This window comes from Harmonia axyridis, chromosome 3, assembly GCF_914767665.1.
Source record: "Harmonia axyridis chromosome 3, icHarAxyr1.1, whole genome shotgun sequence".
In the NCBI taxonomy this organism is placed as follows: Eukaryota; Metazoa; Arthropoda; class Insecta; order Coleoptera; family Coccinellidae; genus Harmonia; species Harmonia axyridis.
The window spans coordinates 414220-434196 of record NC_059503.1 but is presented as its reverse complement, the minus strand read 5'-3'; the positions used below and the strand labels follow the sequence as shown (position 1 = coordinate 434196).

At 37.2% G+C, this 19977-nt stretch overlaps 1 protein-coding gene across 1 annotated transcript in view; it reads left to right on the top strand.

Moving 5' to 3' along the window:
- The window catches only part of LOC123674531 (acid sphingomyelinase-like phosphodiesterase 3a), a 214802-nt gene that overhangs the window by 81044 nt on the left and 113781 nt on the right, over positions 1 to 19977 (top strand). The window contains exon 3 of the mRNA XM_045609426.1: positions 12584 to 12646. Within this exon, the coding sequence (XP_045465382.1) occupies positions 12584 to 12646 (63 nt within the window). The remainder of the gene's footprint in view (positions 1 to 12583; positions 12647 to 19977) is intronic.

The window sequence follows — 19977 nt, the reverse complement described above, 5'->3', positions numbered from 1 at the left end:
TGTGCTTTCCGAATCAAATCTCAAGAGTAGCTGTCTTAGAGAAGGTTCTTATAACCTGTAGGAATTTGTGGCTACAAACAAAAACATGACCCTTTGGTATGACGGTGACGAAATAGCAGATAAATATCATCAAGGAAAATACCTGTTACGCCTGAACCCTTCTGTGGGCTTAAAAATGAACAATTCAGTATAATAATTCACCAACTGAGAGATCCTTGTAGAAGAATATTGCTGGAGATGCTCAAGAGAAGAAATGGTCTTACATAATGAAGCTTATACTATGATCATGAACTTAGTTTCGAATTCTTGAGGGTCTGCAGCTGAGGCTCTATTGGTCTGGCTCTGTTAGTCTGGTCAACAGATGAAAGCAGCAGGCTCTGGAAATTGGATACGTAAACAACTATGCGCTTGTTTATAGCTAGCTTATCTAAATAGTATACTTCTTGGCAATCCAGTTTTAAATCCATGAAGTAGTAACCAAGGCTGCTGAAGACGTTGTCACATTCACCATTATGATAGATGATCTCCTTGGAAATTGTTGAGTTTTATATAGTAAAACAACACACTGGTTGCAGTTTTGATTGACTTGTTTGTTGCCAATCGACCATTAATTTTGATCTACACAATAAAAGCTTAGAAATAGGGCAAATCAAGGAAAGCATCGACAACAAATAACACCAAGGCAATCATGTAGTTGTCCCAATCTGAGATTTGGCTAATTTAAGAGTACTGACCGATCACCTTTGGATAACATATCCACAATCAGGAGGCGCTTCAAAACCAAGAATTACAAATCCAAGAAGCATATATATCTAGGTAAACTTGTTCCAAATTCTCAGCTGATAAATACCAGGACATGTTACGAGATTTGCCAATAGGACAAAATATCCTCTGAGGACAGAATGAGCATATTACAACAACAAGAATTTTAATGGTTGCTATTCTGGATACTTGAATTCTAGCTAACAAACCTCAATCTAACCCAATCTTATCTAATGGTGACATTAAGACTGAACACTGATATTTTTCAAAAATAACTTTTGATGCAATTTCCATAGTATAATGGCATCGCTTGCAAATCACCGGCGATCATAGAGCTTTCGCACCCCTTTACCTGTCACCCGAACCCTCAACCTTGGATCGCAAGGCCATCTGCAGGGGGAATCGATAAAACACATCAGCGGCGACACGAAAATCGCTCCAGCGTCGCCATTAGCGTCTAATGAGGGGGTAATCGTATCCGCCGTCCCCCCCTGCACTCCTCCAAGACAGATATGCATGTCGCAAATTGCACACCGTCGGCGCTCACGGTATCAGTTCCTCTAATTCGATTATCCCGGTACACACTGTTTGACTTGCCGTACGAGAAATCCCGCGGACGGACGGACGACGGGTAGCGTGCAAAGGTGGCGGGTCACGCGACCCGGCGAAGGTAATACTTTGTAATTTGTTGATTTGTTTTAGCCCCGACTGTGCACGGAACGGATTTGCCGCAATTGTTCTAGTTTTCGGACTCGACGCCTCAGATCCGGGAGATAAGGGGGGCGGCGCATTAGAACGCGCGGTTTTATGGCGGGAAAAAACATTTCAATTTCCGAGGTTTATACTGCGTTTCGACCCCGCGGGGGTGGTTTTTGCTAAAGGGGCTGGTGGAGGGATCTCAATTTCCTGGGTTGAACGACAACGTTGCAGAAGTGTTGTTGTGGATTAAGGTTGCGTGGGGAATTTTTATAGGGATGGAGGGCGGATATAAAAAAATTGCAAGAGTGAGGTCATACATGAAAATTCCGACCTTGTAAAATTTTACGGTTCATCGGAAAATACTTACCTACGAAAATTTTCAAGGAAATAGTTACTTGTTTTACTAGGCAGCAAAGTAGTGGATTGACTGCCGCAGCTGATAGTTCATAGCCGAGCAGAGAGAGGCTAGGAATTCAGCCAAGGCAGTCAATCTACTTTGCTGCCGATTCAAACATATAATTGTTTCTTCGTTTGTTTATAATGATATATGTAGGATATTGTACTTACAAATTATTACAATTCTCAGAATCTTTTCATTTTTCCTGTGGTGATAAATTAGAACGAAATTTGATAGAAATCGCAATTGTTGGAATGGTTGTTTGCTATGGAAATGTAATATTCATGATAATTATAGTTTGACAACGGAGTTGACAACTTATGAAATATCTGACAGTTTTTTGAAAAAATATCGGATATATTGATATTATGGACAGTGATAGCGACTTGGAAGTACTTACTCCTCCAGAAATAAGAAAGGAGGCAAAAAACATTCATTGTCAGAAAATGTCGACTGTTTTATTCGCATTCAGAATATAATCGCTTTGCTGTCTAGGCAAGAAATAGAAGAAGTAATACTACGCCTAATGATACGTCTCTGCAAAATCTATATTTTCTGTCAATCGGAGAAAAAATTTACCATTCTTCGAACATTTTTCTGTTTAAAATATGAAGAAACGAAAACCCGAATCAAAAAAATTCGTTTGCTGTCATCTCTAGCTTTTTTCATGATCTACCGAAGCTTTAGAATACGATTTAAAAGTGTTAAAATGAAATAAAAATATATTGCTACGATGATACTAAACTAAATACAATATTTTTAGCCCAAAAATTTATAATAGATTGAGGTTAGTCCTCAAGGAAATCTCACTCCATGTTGTCAAAAATGAAATAATCAAATTTTGTTAATGAGCCCACAATCTAAAATTAATCACTACTCTATTCTAGGGGATTACAATCTACAAATCGACAAGGGATATTGTACCCATTAAAATCATTTATTATTCACTACGCAGATCACATATCAGAGTAATTTCAACGAATTTCGTTATCTGAGTAAAACTCTCTAGATCTCCATCCATTTCATCATTTGAATATGATACAAAATGGCAGAGACCGAGTTCTATGTGGATTTCGTCAATTACACCGTTGCAATCGTTGAATGAATTATGGAGGAGTGGGTTGAAATGGATATCAAATGTACTGAACGGACTTTGCTGAAACGAAAAGTGGAATATGCGAACACACACACACAATGTCACGAAATTAGCGTTATTATGAAAATAATCGACACAGAGTGCGAATTATACGAATAATATAACGTACAAATTGGACTTGATGCGGAGCGAAATGATGGATTTGGATTCTATGCAACAGGGACTTCGCTTGTGTCGAACAACAATTTTGCACGTAAATTTACAAATTGTTATTTTGCAGGATATGCACGGAGTTATGGATTCATGAAGGATAAAATTGATTCGGTCGTGATTGATACTGAAAGCGGTCTTTGAGGGGGGATTCTTGTCCAAAACCCTATAATCCAAACTTCACTTAATTATATTTGATTTTTGAAGCCAAAAATTTATCTCAAATTTTCCATACCGAGAAAAAGTTCCCTCATGAAGATTTTATACCATTACATCAATTGATTCGATAATATTGATTCAGAAAATTCCTGCAGTTCAGAGATAAATCCATTATTTCACAAATTATGGGGTATAAAGTGAAATTCTCAAAAAAATTTTGATGATATTCTCGAGGCTACCAACTCTTCTTGAGGCAAGATACTGACTTGGAACCTCAATATGATTTAGATCACAGATCGATTTACAGAAAATGTTTTCATTTGAGGGGGCTGTGCCCAATATTTCAGGAGATTTAACGATTGTGTAGGGATTCAATTTTTACAATTTTTTTCGAAATTTCAAGTTGAAATTCTCATAAATTGTCTACGAGGTCTACGAACAATCGGTACAAAATTATTCTTGTCAATGATTCACCACCTATGATTCAAAATATTGAGGGAATTTTTCGTAATTGATTTGAAAAAAATAATAATAATTTTTATCGTATGATAGTTGAATGAATTGTTGACGATTCATTCTGACATGACCTGTCGAATCAATACACTGCCCTTCAAAAATTCAGATACGTCTGCAATTTGATAATTCGCTTTTGCAAAGTTTAATTCACAACCATTCGAAATATTTCGCGAACCGGAGAAATCGATAAAATAGCTCGCTTGATTCTAGCCAGAAACAGCGACCTAGCTGAAACTCCCGGTTATCAACAACCCCCTCCCGAAACTCCCACTCCACATATCCATTAAAATTATCGTGAACAAACACGGCCATGTTGTCAAAACTCCCGCGGATATCTCTGGACCAGGAGACGTTATTCCTCATTAAAATACGTTCCGGGAGAACGTGTACGATACCGGGTAATTCTTCGAATCCTCCGGGTACTTGTTATTTCGGAAGTTGCGAACTTTCGGGAGCGGTAATGAATTTTCCAGTTCCTCCGACGGCGGTACGGTTTTAGATAAAATTCGCGAATTCGAGGGAATATAACTCGACTCGAAACGTTGAAACTTCGGAATGGGACGACGGAATCGAATGAGCCTTGGATGATTTTTCGAATTATGTTCCGTTCTTGCGTAATTCTAGGGGTTGTTCCGCGAGGAAGGTAGATTGGTGGAGTTTCAGGAGGTGGGGTTGAGCTCTTCGAGCAGATTATTTTCTAGTGGGATAAGGATAAAGTTCATCGTCGCCTAGATGATGATGTTTTGCAGATACGCCTTGAATGTTTTAGGGTTTTGGTAACAGGAAAAATGAGGATGTGAAATTTGATTGGAGGTATATGTGTTTGCAGTATTACATTTAGTATTGAATTCGATAGGAATTCCACAACAATTTGATGATGAGATTCTGACAATACGATAGAATCCCTAGTGTTGGGGTGATTTTCTCTGCTTTCAAAAGGAATACCATCAAATGGTACATAGATGGTTTTAAAAACACGACGTGAACAGATGCTGGAATATTTAGAGCTGGCACCAAATGTTCACAATCTTCAAGTCGCTGTTCAAAACACTTTTAGACAGAGATAGCAATCGAAAAATTTGTGGAAATGAAATTCGGACAATCAGGCTGCAATCAAAGCGTTGATCTCACAAAAAATCGATTCTGATATGGTATTAGAGTGAAGAAAAACACTCAACGAAATAGGCAAGAATAACAAGGTATGTTCAGTCTGGGTTCCCAGTCAGAAATGAAGGGGCCAGCACACTTCCCAGCACCTTTCTGTCTTATTGGTTAAGGAGGAAAGGAAGAGTTTCCTGCAACTTACAAGAAAAAGTTTCAGGAGAAAGGAACAAATGAAAGAGAAACATTCTGAAGAAATTTTCCTGGGTTGGATGATTCCAAAAAGTTTCTGCGAAACTTTGATATTGTGAGATCTGAGAATTATCTTGATCTTTGCAAGAATATGCTACACCTTATCACTGGATTTCTTACAGGGCATAGCCTCTTCAAAATGCATATACCTAATTAGAATGAGTCTAACTGCAGGAAATGACGAGTATAGATTTTGTAGGGAGGAGAAACTCCGACTGACCTGGAGACGGACCCCCCACCATTGCTAACTAACCCAAAAATGCTTTGAACAAGAGCCTGGTAAAGGGTGTTTTTTTAGAGCTATAGAACTTTAAATTGCAATAAAACAACGATGGATTATTCGATTGACATGAATTTTATTTATCCGCAAGATAATCTTGTGGCATTACATTTTAAATTTGATTTCTGGCATATGACCGCCACGGCTGACTCGGATGTAGTCCAATCTGGACGTCCAATTTTCGATTACTTTTTCCAACATTTGTGGCCGTATATCGGCAATAAAAGGGCGAATGTTGTCTTCCAAATGGTTAAGGGTTTGTGGCTTATCCGCATAGACTAATGACTTTACATAGCCCCTCAGAAAGTAGTCTAGCGGTGTTGATTTCACAAGATCTTGGAGGTCAATTCACAGGTCCAAAATGTGAAATTAGGCGGTCACCGAACGTGTCTTTCAATAAATCGATTGTGGCACGAGCTGTGTGACATGTTGCGCCGTCTTGTTGGAACCACAGCTCCTGGACATCATGGTTGTTCAATTCAGAAATGAAAAAGTTAGGTATCATGGCTCTATACCGATCACCATTGACTGTAACTTTCTGGCCATCATCGTTTTTGAAGAAGTACGGACCAATGATTCCACCAGCCCATAAAGCGCACCAAACAGTCAGTTTTTCTAGATGTAACGGTGTTTCGACATACACTACACTTGAGGATTAGCTTCACTCCAAATGCGGCAGTTTTGTTTGTTGACGTAGCCATTCAACCAGAAGTGCGCTTCATCGCTAACGGACGTAGTGCGCGATACGTATTCCGCACAGAACCATTATTTTCGCAATAAAATTGCACTATTTGCAAGCGTTGTTCAGGCGTGAGTGTATTCATGATGAATTGCCAAACCAAACTGAGAATAAATCACTTGACAGCTGTTGAATCGATCGCCATCTATATACCTCGAAAAAAAAACACCCTATAGTTCATTCGAACCCTGGATCTAAAAGGAAAGCTGTAGACTACGACGACCCTCAATTTTACAATTTAACAAATTCAATTGCTCTTTTTTAGTTGTTTCATCATCTTTTTTTGTAACTGAATTTCAAAATCGGAACTGAGGTATTACACAATGTTACTCTCAAATCGCTAATATCCAATTTTGGTCAAAAGAACAGAAAGTATTATACTTATTTTAAACAATATCAACTACCAATTAGTTATGGTCGGAACAATCCGATATTCATTATAGATCAACTTGATATCAATGTTCAATTCGAAAGGCCCAAAAACCTTTCAGCATCCAGGTGAAATAATAATGTTCATCACGAGTAAAAAGGTTCATATCGATGACAAGGCAAGGCTAATCTAGCAACCGGCCTTTGTGCTTACCGGCAGAGAGAGAGATCGATAACGCATCATTGAATCACGAGCCAGAAACAGTTTGTTTTTGCATTACAATGACCGCTTTAAAATTCAATATTACGTTATTCATTAATTATACGTTATGAATGCGCGATCAAATAGCTCTGGCCTGGAAATATTCCATTTGTGATTTGTTGCGTCCATGAAACCCGAATTTATTCCGTATTCATAGTTATTTTTTCCGAAATGTTATACCGATGTTTTTGTTGCGGAATGTCTGTAATTTGAATGTTATCTCCGACTAAGCATTCTGCAATGCGTGTAATAATTTTTTTTTTATGAACCACGTTCGAATGCATTTCATCTGTCGGGGTTGGATGGCTTTTGTATTGCTTTATACATTTCGGGATTATTGGTTTGGCTGTTTTCTATTACATCGTTTTTTTTTCGGAATTGCAAATATAGCCCAGGGACATGTATATCGAATCTATGCATATTTGAAATTTATATGGTTTTTATGTAATTCATCAGTTTTGAGAAATTATTTTACATTGTACATTGTAGTTTATGATGTGGGGAGGATGTGATAATCGTGAAATGCAATTAGATGTACACTCAAAAGAGAGATCATTCGAATACGCATAAAAATATTCAAAACTAGACTTTTCAGTGGTCTTTCTGGAGCCGATCTTTTAACCGTGAAAAGACAAATAGTGACACTGGAATAAAATTCTGCCGCTGAGAGCAAAATTGCACTAATTAGAACTGATAATCTAACTGAAAGTATTTCGAGGGTTTTATTGTTAAGATTCACAATGAATAATTTCTCAATAAATTGTATTCCAAAGGTTTTAAATTTCAAATTGTCTATTGTGAGTTCGATTTCATTGGATATCATTACCACACTAGTGCATGTGGTAAATATGGTTAGTATAACATTAGGATGAGTGTCACATCATAATACTCATGTGACTGTTATAAATAAGATATATTAATTCCCATTTTTCTTTTAATTCAGATATTTCATGTTGACCGACTGTCTGCTTCCATTTCATACCAGAAACTCCAAGTGCACTCCAGCAGGAATATGTGGGATGTCCTCTTTAGCCTCCTGCTACAGCAACATCATTTATCGAGTTAGCATCTCGTTTCACGTTCATAATTGAGCCGAACAATTGAAAGCTTTCAAGCCTTCGTAGCCGGATAAAAGCGTAACAGGAATTAGAGCTGAAATTATGACGAAATTGATAATATAAATACGTCACTCTGAAAGCACACCTCTGCATTTGACGAGTTGGCGTCGCTGAGTTCGACTCTTAGGGAATTAATTTGGGGCTAAATTGGGTGGATCTGTTCGTTTAACTGACAAGCAGAGGAATGCTGAAAGACCTTATTACGAAGCCTACTCTCTCCGACAGCTTCTCAGTTCCAGAAGGCAATGACGTCAGATGAGTTTTTGAGCGCTCATTCACCTATATTCGAATGCATTTCACCGATTGAATAAATAACTTCGAAAAATTCGATGCTTTGACGTCAGGAACTTCTGAGCGCTCGTCTATTCATGCGATAATTGCGCATGTGTCGACATAACAGCAATCTGGCAGAACCATAGAAAATTTAAGTAAAAAAAAAATGACGAATCAAAGACGTATAGTAAAGAGCTTTGAGCGCTCGTTCATTTATCTGATAATTTCGTATTTGGAGATCACAGTCTTTATACTTCAAATATGCAATGAAATCAATATTCCTAAATTCACAGCAAACCGGTTATTACTTGACATATTCTCCAAGATGATTTGGATCCTCTTTTGCTATTTTGGTTCCTTTCCCTCAACCTAGAGAAATAGCGAGTTATTCACATTGCTAAAAACAGCTCAAAGTATCTTTCAACACTCTCAAACCACCCAAAAAGCTATGAAAATGTTCTTTTTTTTTTCAATAGACTTTTGGACATTCCGATCCCGGAAATATTGGTTTGTGATGCTAGTCTTTTAGAAGCCATTCAACAGAAAGCCTTCACCAGAATTCAGTTTGGTTCAAGAATGCCAAGCAACGTGGATGGACTTTCTATGAATCACTTCACTTTTTTATTCTTCTCTTGAGAAATGATTGATTCACGACTTACAAAGTACTGCATGTTTTTTTCAACACTAAGTTGTCAATTTTATTTTGTCTCAATTCTGCACTCTTTTTTTCTTCTTGCGCCCTAGACGATTATTTTCCTTTCATTTTATAATCAATTTTATTGTGTGGGTTTATTGTGTAGATTGAATATCAAACCTCATTTGTATCTAACAATAAAAACATTTTTAAATGATAATCACAAAAAACAATAATAATATGATAAAAAAGGGAGTTTTTTTGAGCTATAGAAGAAGAAGTTGAAAAAGTTCGGACCAATGATTCCACCAGCCCATAAAGCGCACCAAACAGTCAGTTTTTCTGGATGTAACGGTGTTTCGACATACACTTGAGAATTAGCTTCACTCCAAATGCGGCAGTTTTTTTTGTTGACGTAGCCATTCAACCAGAAGTGCGCTACATCGCTAAACAAAATAAAATTGACGTAGTGCGCGATACGTATTCCGCTCAGAACCATTATTTTCGAAATAAAATTGCACTATTTGCAAGCGTTGTTCAGGCGTGAGTCTATTCATGATGAATTGCCAAACCAAACTGAGAATAAATCACTTGACAGCTGTTAAATCGATCGCCATCTTGAACAGTAATGCCATATAACAGTATATACCTCGAAAAAAACACCTGTTTTTATGAATAATATGAATAAAACAGGAACATAAAACATATTAAAGCCTTTTCTCTTTCTCTCTCTCTCTTCTTCTCTCTACTGACCACAGTGGCGTCTGAAGGATCGAAAAACCGTTCAAAAAAAAAAACAAAAGGCCTAGAATCCCGCTAAGGCTCATTCGATCGCGTATAAAAACAAGCGGTGATCCCGTAATGCCTCGTTCACACCGCCTAATTCTCCTTATTCAAAGTGAATAGCTTGGCAACATCGAATTATATATCCGCTAGGCTGGATCCTCCATTCATCCTGCTCACAAATATTTGGATGTATTGTCCCCCTGACGGCGTTAGTTTGGCCGGTGGAGTAGCAGACAAAAGGGACGTATTAGCCATAACCCCCGCTGCAAATATGAACGAATGGCCCTCTTATGAGAGCTTTAGTGGGGGATATTTTTGGGGAACTCGCGGGTTCTGTATGAAATTTCGAATATCGCGCCTTAAGCCGGGATATGGAATATGAGGGGGGATTTAATGAAGCAATGTAGGTTAGAATTTATGAGAATAGGCTGTCTTCTCGAATCATTCAGTGATGTTTAGTGACCATAAAGAAAATGACGGGGTAGTAAAAAATATCAAGTAACGAATACCCGAAATGTTCAAATTATCAAATGGAGATCACCACATATTATACACTGCGCAAAAAAATTAACGCACATTCTGAAAATCTCAATTTAATGAAAGTTAACAATACATTGACTTTATAACATATTTTTTATGTTCTCTCGGGGAGGTTTTGAACGGAACAAGACACATTAATGGAAGAAAAATTCAGGATTTCACTGAATCTTATGTGAGAGAAGAGAAATAAACAATTTTCAAAATACTGGAATGCTGATAAGTGATTTAATACTTGGTATTTCCACCCCTTGCGTTAATTACAGCTCGGCAACGACGGTTCATACTCAAAATGAGTGATCTTAAAATGTTTTGATCTAATCCTTTCCAGATTTCTCTGAGTTGGATTCCTGAGTTATTAAGAGTAGCTGGATGATTTTCTGAACTTCTCAGCCTTCTATTGAGGTTGTCCCAAACCTGCTCAATCGGATTGAGATCTGGACTTCTTGCTGGCCATTCCATTCGATGGACTTCAACCTCTTCAAGGTACTCCTGAACGATGCGCGCACTATTGCAACTATTGATCACTAGAATTGATCGAGAACAACTGATTTCAGAATGGAGCCAATACATTCAAAATCTGATTTCAAAAATATGAAACTTACAAAGAAAAAATTGATAATTTTCCCGAAGCTGCCACTTCTTCTGGCCATGGGCTACGCACTTGAAACTCCACTATGTTTTAGAGCGGAACTTGAAGTTTGAAAACGTTTTTATTTGAGGGATCTGTGACGAATAATTCAGGAGATATAACGATTTTTAGAGGCAAATTCAATTTTTTCCCAAATTTCGAGTTCAAATTCCCCCAAAACCGGGAGCTCTACGAAGAATCGGTGAGCGATGCCATAATTTACGATCTCTGATTAGCCGAATTTCGATCTCACCTGAAAAATTTTTTGTCCAAAAATTTTCGTAAAATTTTCTGAAAAATAAAAGTTCTTTCATGAGAATATTGTGTCATTTTATTGATTGATTCGACTATGTAGATTACGAAAATGCTTGCAGTTGTGCGGTCAGTACATTATTTCATAAATTATAGGCAAAAATATGAAACTTTCAAAGAAAAAATTGATAATTTTCCCGAAGCTGCCACTTCTTCTGGCCATGGGCTACGCACTTGAAACTCCACTATGTTTTAGAGCGGAACTTGAAGTTTGAAAACGTTTTTATTTGAGGGATCTATGACGAATAATTCAGGAGATATTACGATTTTTAGAGGCAAATTCAATTTTTTCCCAAATTTCGAGTTCAAATTCCCCCAAAACCGGGAGCTCTACGAAGAATCGGTGAGCGATTCCATAATTTACGATCTCTGATTAGCCGAATTTCGATCTCACCTGAAAAATTTTTCGTCCAAAAATTTTCGTAAAATTTTCTATACCTGACCCTTAAAAATTTTTTGAAATATAAAAGTTCTTTCATGGGAATATTGTGTCGTTTTATTGATTGATTCGACTATGTAGATTAAGAAAATGCTTGCAGTTGTGCGGTCAGTACATTATTTCATAAATTATAGGCAAAAATATGAAACTTTCAGAGAAAAAATTGATAATTTTCCCGAAGCTGCCACTTCTTCTGGCCATGGGCTACGCACTTGAAACTCCACTATGTTTTAGAGCGGAACTTGAAGTTTGAAAACGTTTTTATTTGAGGGATCTGTGACGAATAATTCAGGAGATATAACGATTTTTAGAGGCAAATTCAAAAACGCAAAATCCAAACGCGCCCTTCGATAGGCTGGGGTAAGAGCTGGGCCTCTTGCCGCGACACGAAGCCTTAAATCATATTCTCTGAGGCAATTTCTTATGGAATGGAAGTTGTTACCCGTGGTCTACCCTATCCTGGTCTTCGGATATTCATACCTGTCTCCCTGAATCGCTGCAACATTCTGGACACACTTGTATGGAAAACTCCAAACCTTTCTGCAATTCTTGTGTATGTCCACCCTTCTTTTCGCAAAACTACCGCTTGGGCACATTCCTCTTGGGTCAAATTGCGTGTTTCGTGTTGCATAGCGATCGAGTGTAGAAAATCAAATGAAAGAAAAACTATTGATCACTAGAATTGATCGAGAACAACTGATTTCAGAATGGAGCCAATACATTCAAAATCTGATAATCTCATTTTTTTTTTATTCCTGCTGGGAAAAAACATCTGTATTGAAGAAAAACATATGCATGCATAATTCTGATAAAAATAATTATCATTGAGAACACCTTCAGTTGTAGAATGAATTTGAGATTTCCATAATGTGCGTTAATTTTTTTGCGCAGTGTATTTGAAAAAAATTAATTTAAAAAATACGTCAAAATGTAAAGTCGTATTTCATGATTTTCGTAACTACTAGATATTTGAATTTTTTTCACTATATTGATTCAATTCTTTCATTCCAGGATACTTCTGGCACATAACGGACATTCATTACGACTCCCTGTACCACAACGGAGCTAGGAAAGGTAGGTGTTAACAACCCAACCCCAAAGACATTAAAATTTGTCAAGACTCGAGGACGCCACCAACTTTCAAACTATCCGGATCCCATATTTCCTTCTTAATTTTCTTATTTATGGTTTCACGCCCCAAAAAGAGAGGATTTACAGCCTTGTTTTGAAGGGAAAAACAAACGGTTGCGTGCCTCTAGATCCCAGGGGGCGTAGAAAACATTGGAGCAGAAGACAAACTGCGTGTTCGTCGAAGGAAAACAGCATTTATTTTCTAGATAGGGAATAGTGTGTTACGTGGATTCTGCGACGTCAAATTAATGCTGATCACAGGAAAGTTTTTCTATCGGGAAAGTTGGCCGGAATCAGTTGTTTTCAATAGGACACTCCAGAGTTTTTTGAGAGTTTGGAGTTAGGACTATATAAAATTCAGAAAGCGAAAAAGAACTGTCATAAATCAGGAAAATATTAAGATATCAGAAGTGGAGTTGGAGATTTTGTCTTTGATCTCTACTGAAATAGCCTAATTCCTATTTTCCTCTAATCATAATCTAAAATATTGAAGTTATAAAACATAATATCTCGTATTAAAAAAGGTTTGCTTTCGAAAAGAACATCTTGAAGGCTTGAAATGCCCAGAGTGGATTTTACGTATAAATAAGAAGACGAGGAAGCTGAAAAGTTCTTCGACTTGGTGTCAGTGCTTCTCTAGATTCTTAAAAATCATAAAACATTCATCAGACACTTAAGCTCCTGTTATATCTCCAGCCAGCGTAGCCAGACTGCTAAATAATTGAATAAGAATTTCACCATAATACTGTAGCGGTCTGCCTCTAGAAATTAGGGAAGGTTATCTTAAAACTGGGTTTATTGGAATGCAGCACAGCTGAAATATTCAAAATTATACGCGCCCTCGCGAAGAAAGAACATTGGCTAGTCCCAAGGAAATCTTGAAAGTTATTCTATTTATCTCCGTTTCCAATTCTCCAACCACCAATTCGAGAGAATTCGATCGTGTGGAAATCCGAGAATATACAGCCGATGTTAATTAATATTTCAAGGCGAAGTGCGCTCTCCCAAATGGCTCTCGAGTTAAGTCTTCAGAAGTCGTTGGAAAACAACCGTCCTCTATTTACTCTGCACTCTGCTGTAAACAGTTGAAACCCGCACCGAGATAAAATAAGAAAGAGCAAACAAATCTTCCCAACTTGTTTTGGTGCATTTGAGAAATTGCATTAAATGTCCGTAGCTCTATATCTCAGCGTTTAGCTTTCAGATTACTTTTCTCGGAAAGGAACCCGAGATTCCTCTCTGGGGATATCCTAATTCGATGGTTTTTCTATTTACTAATGAACTAAAAGCAATACATTATATAAAAATTAACCTAATAACTTTAAAAAAAAAGACATAGACTATTTTTTAGAGCTATAGAACTTTAAATTGCAATAAAACAACGATGGATTATTCGATTGACATGAATTTTATTTATCCGCAAGATAATCTTGTGGCATTACATTTCAAATATGATTTCTGGCATATAACTGCCACGGCTGGCTCGGATGTAGTCCAATCTGGATGTCTAATTTTCGATGACTTTTTCCAATATTTGTGGCCGTATATCGGCAATAATATGGAGAAAGTTGTCTTCCAAATGGTCAACAGTTTGTGGCTTATCCGCATAGACCAATGACTTTACATAGCCCCACAAAAATTAGTCTAGCGGTGTTAAATCACAAGATCTTGGAAGCCAATTCACAGGTCCAAAACGTGAAATTAGGCGGTCACCAAACGTGTCTTTCAATAAATCGATCGTGGCACGAGCTGTGTGACATGTTGCGCCGTCTTGTTGGAACCACAGCTCCTGGACATCATGGTTGTTCAATTCAGGAATGAAAAAGTTAGTAATCATGGCTCTATACCAATCCCCATTGACTGTAACGTTCTGGCCATCATCGTTTTTGAAGAAGTACGAACCAATGATTCCACCAGCCCATAAAGCGCACCAAACAGTAAGTTTTTCTGGATGTAACGGTGTTTCGACATACACTTGAGGATTAGCTTCACTCCAAATGCGGCAGTTTTGTTGTTGAATGTAGGCATTTAACCAGAAGTGTGCTTCATCGCTAAACAAAATAAAATGGACGTAGTGCGCGATACGTATTCCGCATAGAACCATAATTTTCGAAATAAAATTGCACTATTTGCAAACGTTCTTCAGGCGTGAGTCTATTCATGATGAATTGCCAAACCAAACTGAGAATAAATCACTTGACAGCTGTTAAATCGGTCGCCAACTTGCACAGTAACGCCAACTTGAAGTTATATACCTCGAAAAAAAACACCCATTACAAGTGGGAAAGTAATCTCCTTGAGACTATCCCAGATACTGGAGCTCATTAGAACTCTGGATCTGGAGGGAAAGCAGTAGAGTACGACGACTAATGGCGAGAACAGCTCTGATGAGTGCACAATAGACCATAAAGTTAGATCACTGAAACTGCTTTTGTGGAATTTCTATATTAGCTGAACTTCGATTTCAGTATATTCATTCTGCCTATTGCTACCAGTATGGATAATTGCGATATATTAATTCACATTTGACGTGAAAAGAAGCAGCTGTTGAATCCCATCATGATCGTTCCGCCATCTTAACGATCTAGACGTATCGCCAGGCGAAAGATCTCGTAATGAACAATGCGTTTTCGCCATATAATCATTCTTTATTAAGACGTCCAAGTGCAGCCTAGTCCTCGTTCCGTCTAAGACAAAACGTTACGGAAGCGTTAATTAATCAACAGAATCGGAGAGAAAGTGCAAGAAATGATTTATCGTCAAGCCGGCAGCGACGATTTGTCTCGCTTAATTAATTGAGATGTTATCGCGTTCCCTTTTTGAAAAGTGTGCCGTTGATTGGCCTGAAAAATGGGATTTTCTACAGAAAAATAAGCAGAACGGGGTTTGTTTCTGCTTTGTCCGAAAGGAAAGACGAGCGGATCTCATGAAAAACCGGAAGGGACAGAAAAAATCATTTTCTCATTTTTTCCTTGAAATGGAATTATTCAGGACTTTTAACTAATTGCAACTCACAATAATACTTCGACGGTTTTCAAAAATATTGTCTGATTTACAAAAACTATGGACGTAATAAAAATATATCAATATTGAAATAAATAATTATTTTTCTAACAATTTCGAAAAGTGGTTTTTTCCCACAAGAAACTTTCTCTTACCGCCGTTCTCCTGCAGCACTCTAGTGTAATCTTACTTTTGTTGGTAGTAGGGGTTGATGAAAGTTAACTGGAAATTTATATTTAAAATGCTTGTAATGGGTGTTTTTTTTCGAGGTATATAACTTTAAGTTGGCATAACTATTCAAGATGGCGACCGATTTGACAGTTGTCAAGTGATTTATTCTCAGTTTGGTTCGGCAATTCATTATGAATAGACTCACGCCTGAACAACGCTTGCAAATAGTGCAATTATTTTATTTCGAAGATAATGGTTCTGTGCGGAATACGTATCGCGCACTACGTCTATTTTATTTTGTTTAGCGATGAAGCCCACATCTGGTTTAATGGTTACGTCAACAAACAAAACTGCCGCATTCGGAGTGAAGTTAATCCTCAAGTGTATGTCGAAACACCGTTAGATCCAGAAAAACTGACTGTTTGGTGCGCTTTATGGGCTGGTGGAATCATTGGTCCGTACTTCTTCAAAAACGATGATGGCCAGAACGTTACAGTCAATGGTGATCGGTATAGAGCCATGATTACTAACATTTTCCTTCCTGAATTGAACAACCATGATATCCAGGAGCTGTGGTTCTCACAAGACGGCGCAACATGTGACACAGTTCGTGCCACAATCGATTTTTGAAAGACACGTTTGGTGACCGCCTAATTTCATGTTTTGGACCTGTGAATCGGCCTCCAATATCTTGTAGATAGACTGCTTTCTGTGGACCTATGTAAAGTCATCGGTCTATGCGGATAAGCCACAAACCCTTGACCATTTGGAAGACAACATTCGCCGTGTTATTGCGGATATACGACCACAAATGTTGCAAAAAGGCATATTTAAAATGTAATGCCGCAAGATTATCTTGCGGATAAATAAAATTTGTGTCAATCGAATAATCCATCGTTCTTTTATTGCAATTTAAAGTTCTATAGCTCTAAAAAAACACCCATTATATTCGGGTTAACCGAAACAAGTAAACATATGCCAAATGAACAAAATCATGAACAGTCGATAGCTATAATTTGCCCCTGGTTGATCGCATCAAAAGATCCTAATTCCGCCCTGTAGGTCGACCAGGCCATGGCCTGAAAAAAGTATCAGGCCTTTACCCAGAAATCACAGACCACCAGATTGTGACAGGAATAATGAAATATTACGAGGCGGCTTAGGAAACGGGTCCAACCCTAATGGCATTTTAAGAATGTGTGTCTGAAAGGGAACAGCAAGGGAGAAAGAAGAACTCCTCGCTGGGAGAATAATGACTTGTAACGGTGGAGCATCGAGTGTATCTTGTGGGGGGTTGGAGGACTTTGGGAGCGCGGGGTTGTTCGGTTCGTAAGGGCCTAATTTATAAACGTTGTTCGGTGGCTTTCCGAACGATTTGAATAGATTCGTTTCGGACTTTTTGTTGGCTATTTTGATAGATTTCGCGATAAGGATTGTTATTTTAACAAAGGTAGGAATATGTCTGTCTAAGTATGTTTCTAGAACGGTTTTTATTCATTTTTCATAAGGATCTTTTGTTTTAGAGAAACTAACTAGTCTGAAATAATTACTTGAATGCTCATGCCAGATTTTGAGAGGATTAAGATGAACGAACCTTTAATGTCATCATTGTAAATAACATATCATAACAATATACTTTTTAACACTTCTTCTGTTAGTCTTTCGGAAACTGGAACCATATTGATCTTTTGTTCTTTACCCTCTACCTATTTATAAAAACCCAAGAAAACTGACTTTTCTATATACAGTTAATTATGATTCAAGTCAATATTCTGTCCAAATTGATATATTTTCTCAAATAATGTTCATTGATTATATCGTTTGAAAATAAGCATGAAAAAACCCTACCTATTCTTGCATAATTCGAATAAATTTTAATTATATATTTTTCCTTAGGTAACCGTGAACATACTTCGATAGATGTAACTATCTGGTTTTATAATACCTAGACCTTGAAAAAATCAAAAAAACTGAAAGTTCTTGAATAGGCAGTTTGTACTTATCACGTAGATCACAAAAATGCTTGAATTCGGGCGATTGAAACATTATTTCAGAAATAATTGGTAAAAAACTGAAATTTTGAAGAAAAATTAGATAATTTTTCTCGAGGCTGCCTTTTCTCCAACTCGTTATTCGAAAAACGTCTTCATTTGATGGGTCTGTAACTAATATTTCAGGAGATAAAACGATTCTCGTGAAAAAATTCAATATTTACTGATTTTTCCCATATTTCGAGTTCAGTTTTCTCTTGAACTGTGAGTTCTACAAAAAATCGGTAAATGGTGTGGAAATTGGGCATCTAGCGATACTGAAGGATCTAGAATTTTTATTATTGAAAACACATATTTCTCAAAAACAATAATCTCATTCTCAGATATAATCGATTTCGATTTAATCGAAAAATCACAAAGAGAATGGCTACCTGTACACAAAGCAAAAGCAGCCTTATCACTTTAAAAACATCTAGTTTATGGGTAAAAGGACATCGGCCATCAATCCAAAGACCTGATAATCAAAACGTAGAAAATACAACAATAGGGAAAAACTAAAAACATCCCTCGTATTCGTCGAGATAAATCGTGCGGGAAAGTACTTTATTCGATGAAAACTCTCGATGGCGCTAGTTTTTGGGCGTTCGGTAGTGCCGGATTAGCTTAGTGGAAGTGTATATGGAGTGAAATCGTTTATTTATTTATTCGCGACCCGGCGTAATGGAGTCGAGTCATCCGCTATGGCAAAATCGAGAGATAAACCTCAACAATGGATGCTGTTTGAAGTCGAGGTTTCGTCTAGGGGGATGCAATGGGAATAATGGCTGAGTAAACAAATGGAAAACTAGACCGTTCCTTCGAGGGAAATTGGATTGAAGAAAAGATTTTTTTCTGTTTTTGCCTCATGAATTGTTGGCTTGGTTTCAAAAGAATTCTCACGCGATCGAAAATTTTTTACGATATGGTATACCTAACAAATTTTGATGAAATCTGGTGCCATAACCACTGAGGGAAATATTTCTATGCTATGGTTTTTCTATAATTACAATTTTTGTTATACAGGTATGGCCTTTGCACACTAATAATATTTTTTAAGCTTGAATGATTTAGATGTTTGACCACAATCACAAGGTAATACTATCTATCATTTACTTCTTGAAGACTATATAGTGTATTTTTGAGCTATATTTCTTTGACACAGTTCTAAAATATTTTTCCTTGGAGTTGTTTAAGGAAGTTGTTGCGAACTTTGAGTCCTTGATAGCTTACTCTTTATTATGTATACTTCCGGTCATGTTATGGAACGTTGAGTTGGTTTTAGTTTCGTGAGTTACATTCTTGAAATATGCCATTGGCTAAAAACTTCTCATGAGCAATGTTAGTGCAAATCAGTTAATAACACCTATTAAAAGGCGGGAAACTATCTATTTCAGACTAGTGTTGAATGGTATCAAATACTCTAGTTGTTTGAAATGTCAAATTAGAGAGGAAACAAAGATCAAAGAGGAGACAACACTCCTGGATAAAGGATATACCGATATAACGAACAAGGATGAATGCACAAACGAGGGGACGAGTTTGCCATAGTTCACAAGATGAGGAACTGAAGAAAGAAAAATATTTTTTTCATGGCCTCGTTATATAGAATGAGAATTTCGATTGTATAAACCGACGTGCGTCACAAGAGAATTACTTACGTAGCAACCAAGAGGAAGTTGGCAATTATGGAGATCACTGCTGCATTTCAGAAGGATCTTTTGAGAGATTACTTTTTATTTTATTGATGGTAATTGCTTCTATAACAATATCAAATTGGAATAAGGATGTCCATATTCATTTATATTTAATTCATATCAGGAGAGCGTTTTCCGTAAAAACATTAGACGAAAAAACATACAGCAAAAATAGAGAGTGTTCTTGTAACTATTTTCCAACAATGGTTTAGTTTATAAGTATAGTATCCTGTCCTACATTCTTGTTTATCAAGCAGGTTTCGCTGGTCACATATTTCAACTGAAACAATCAGCTATCAGATTGATCTTTTCCTATTTCATTATTCTAACTATCGCTATCACATTATAAGAACTCACAGTGCATTAAGCCGAACTT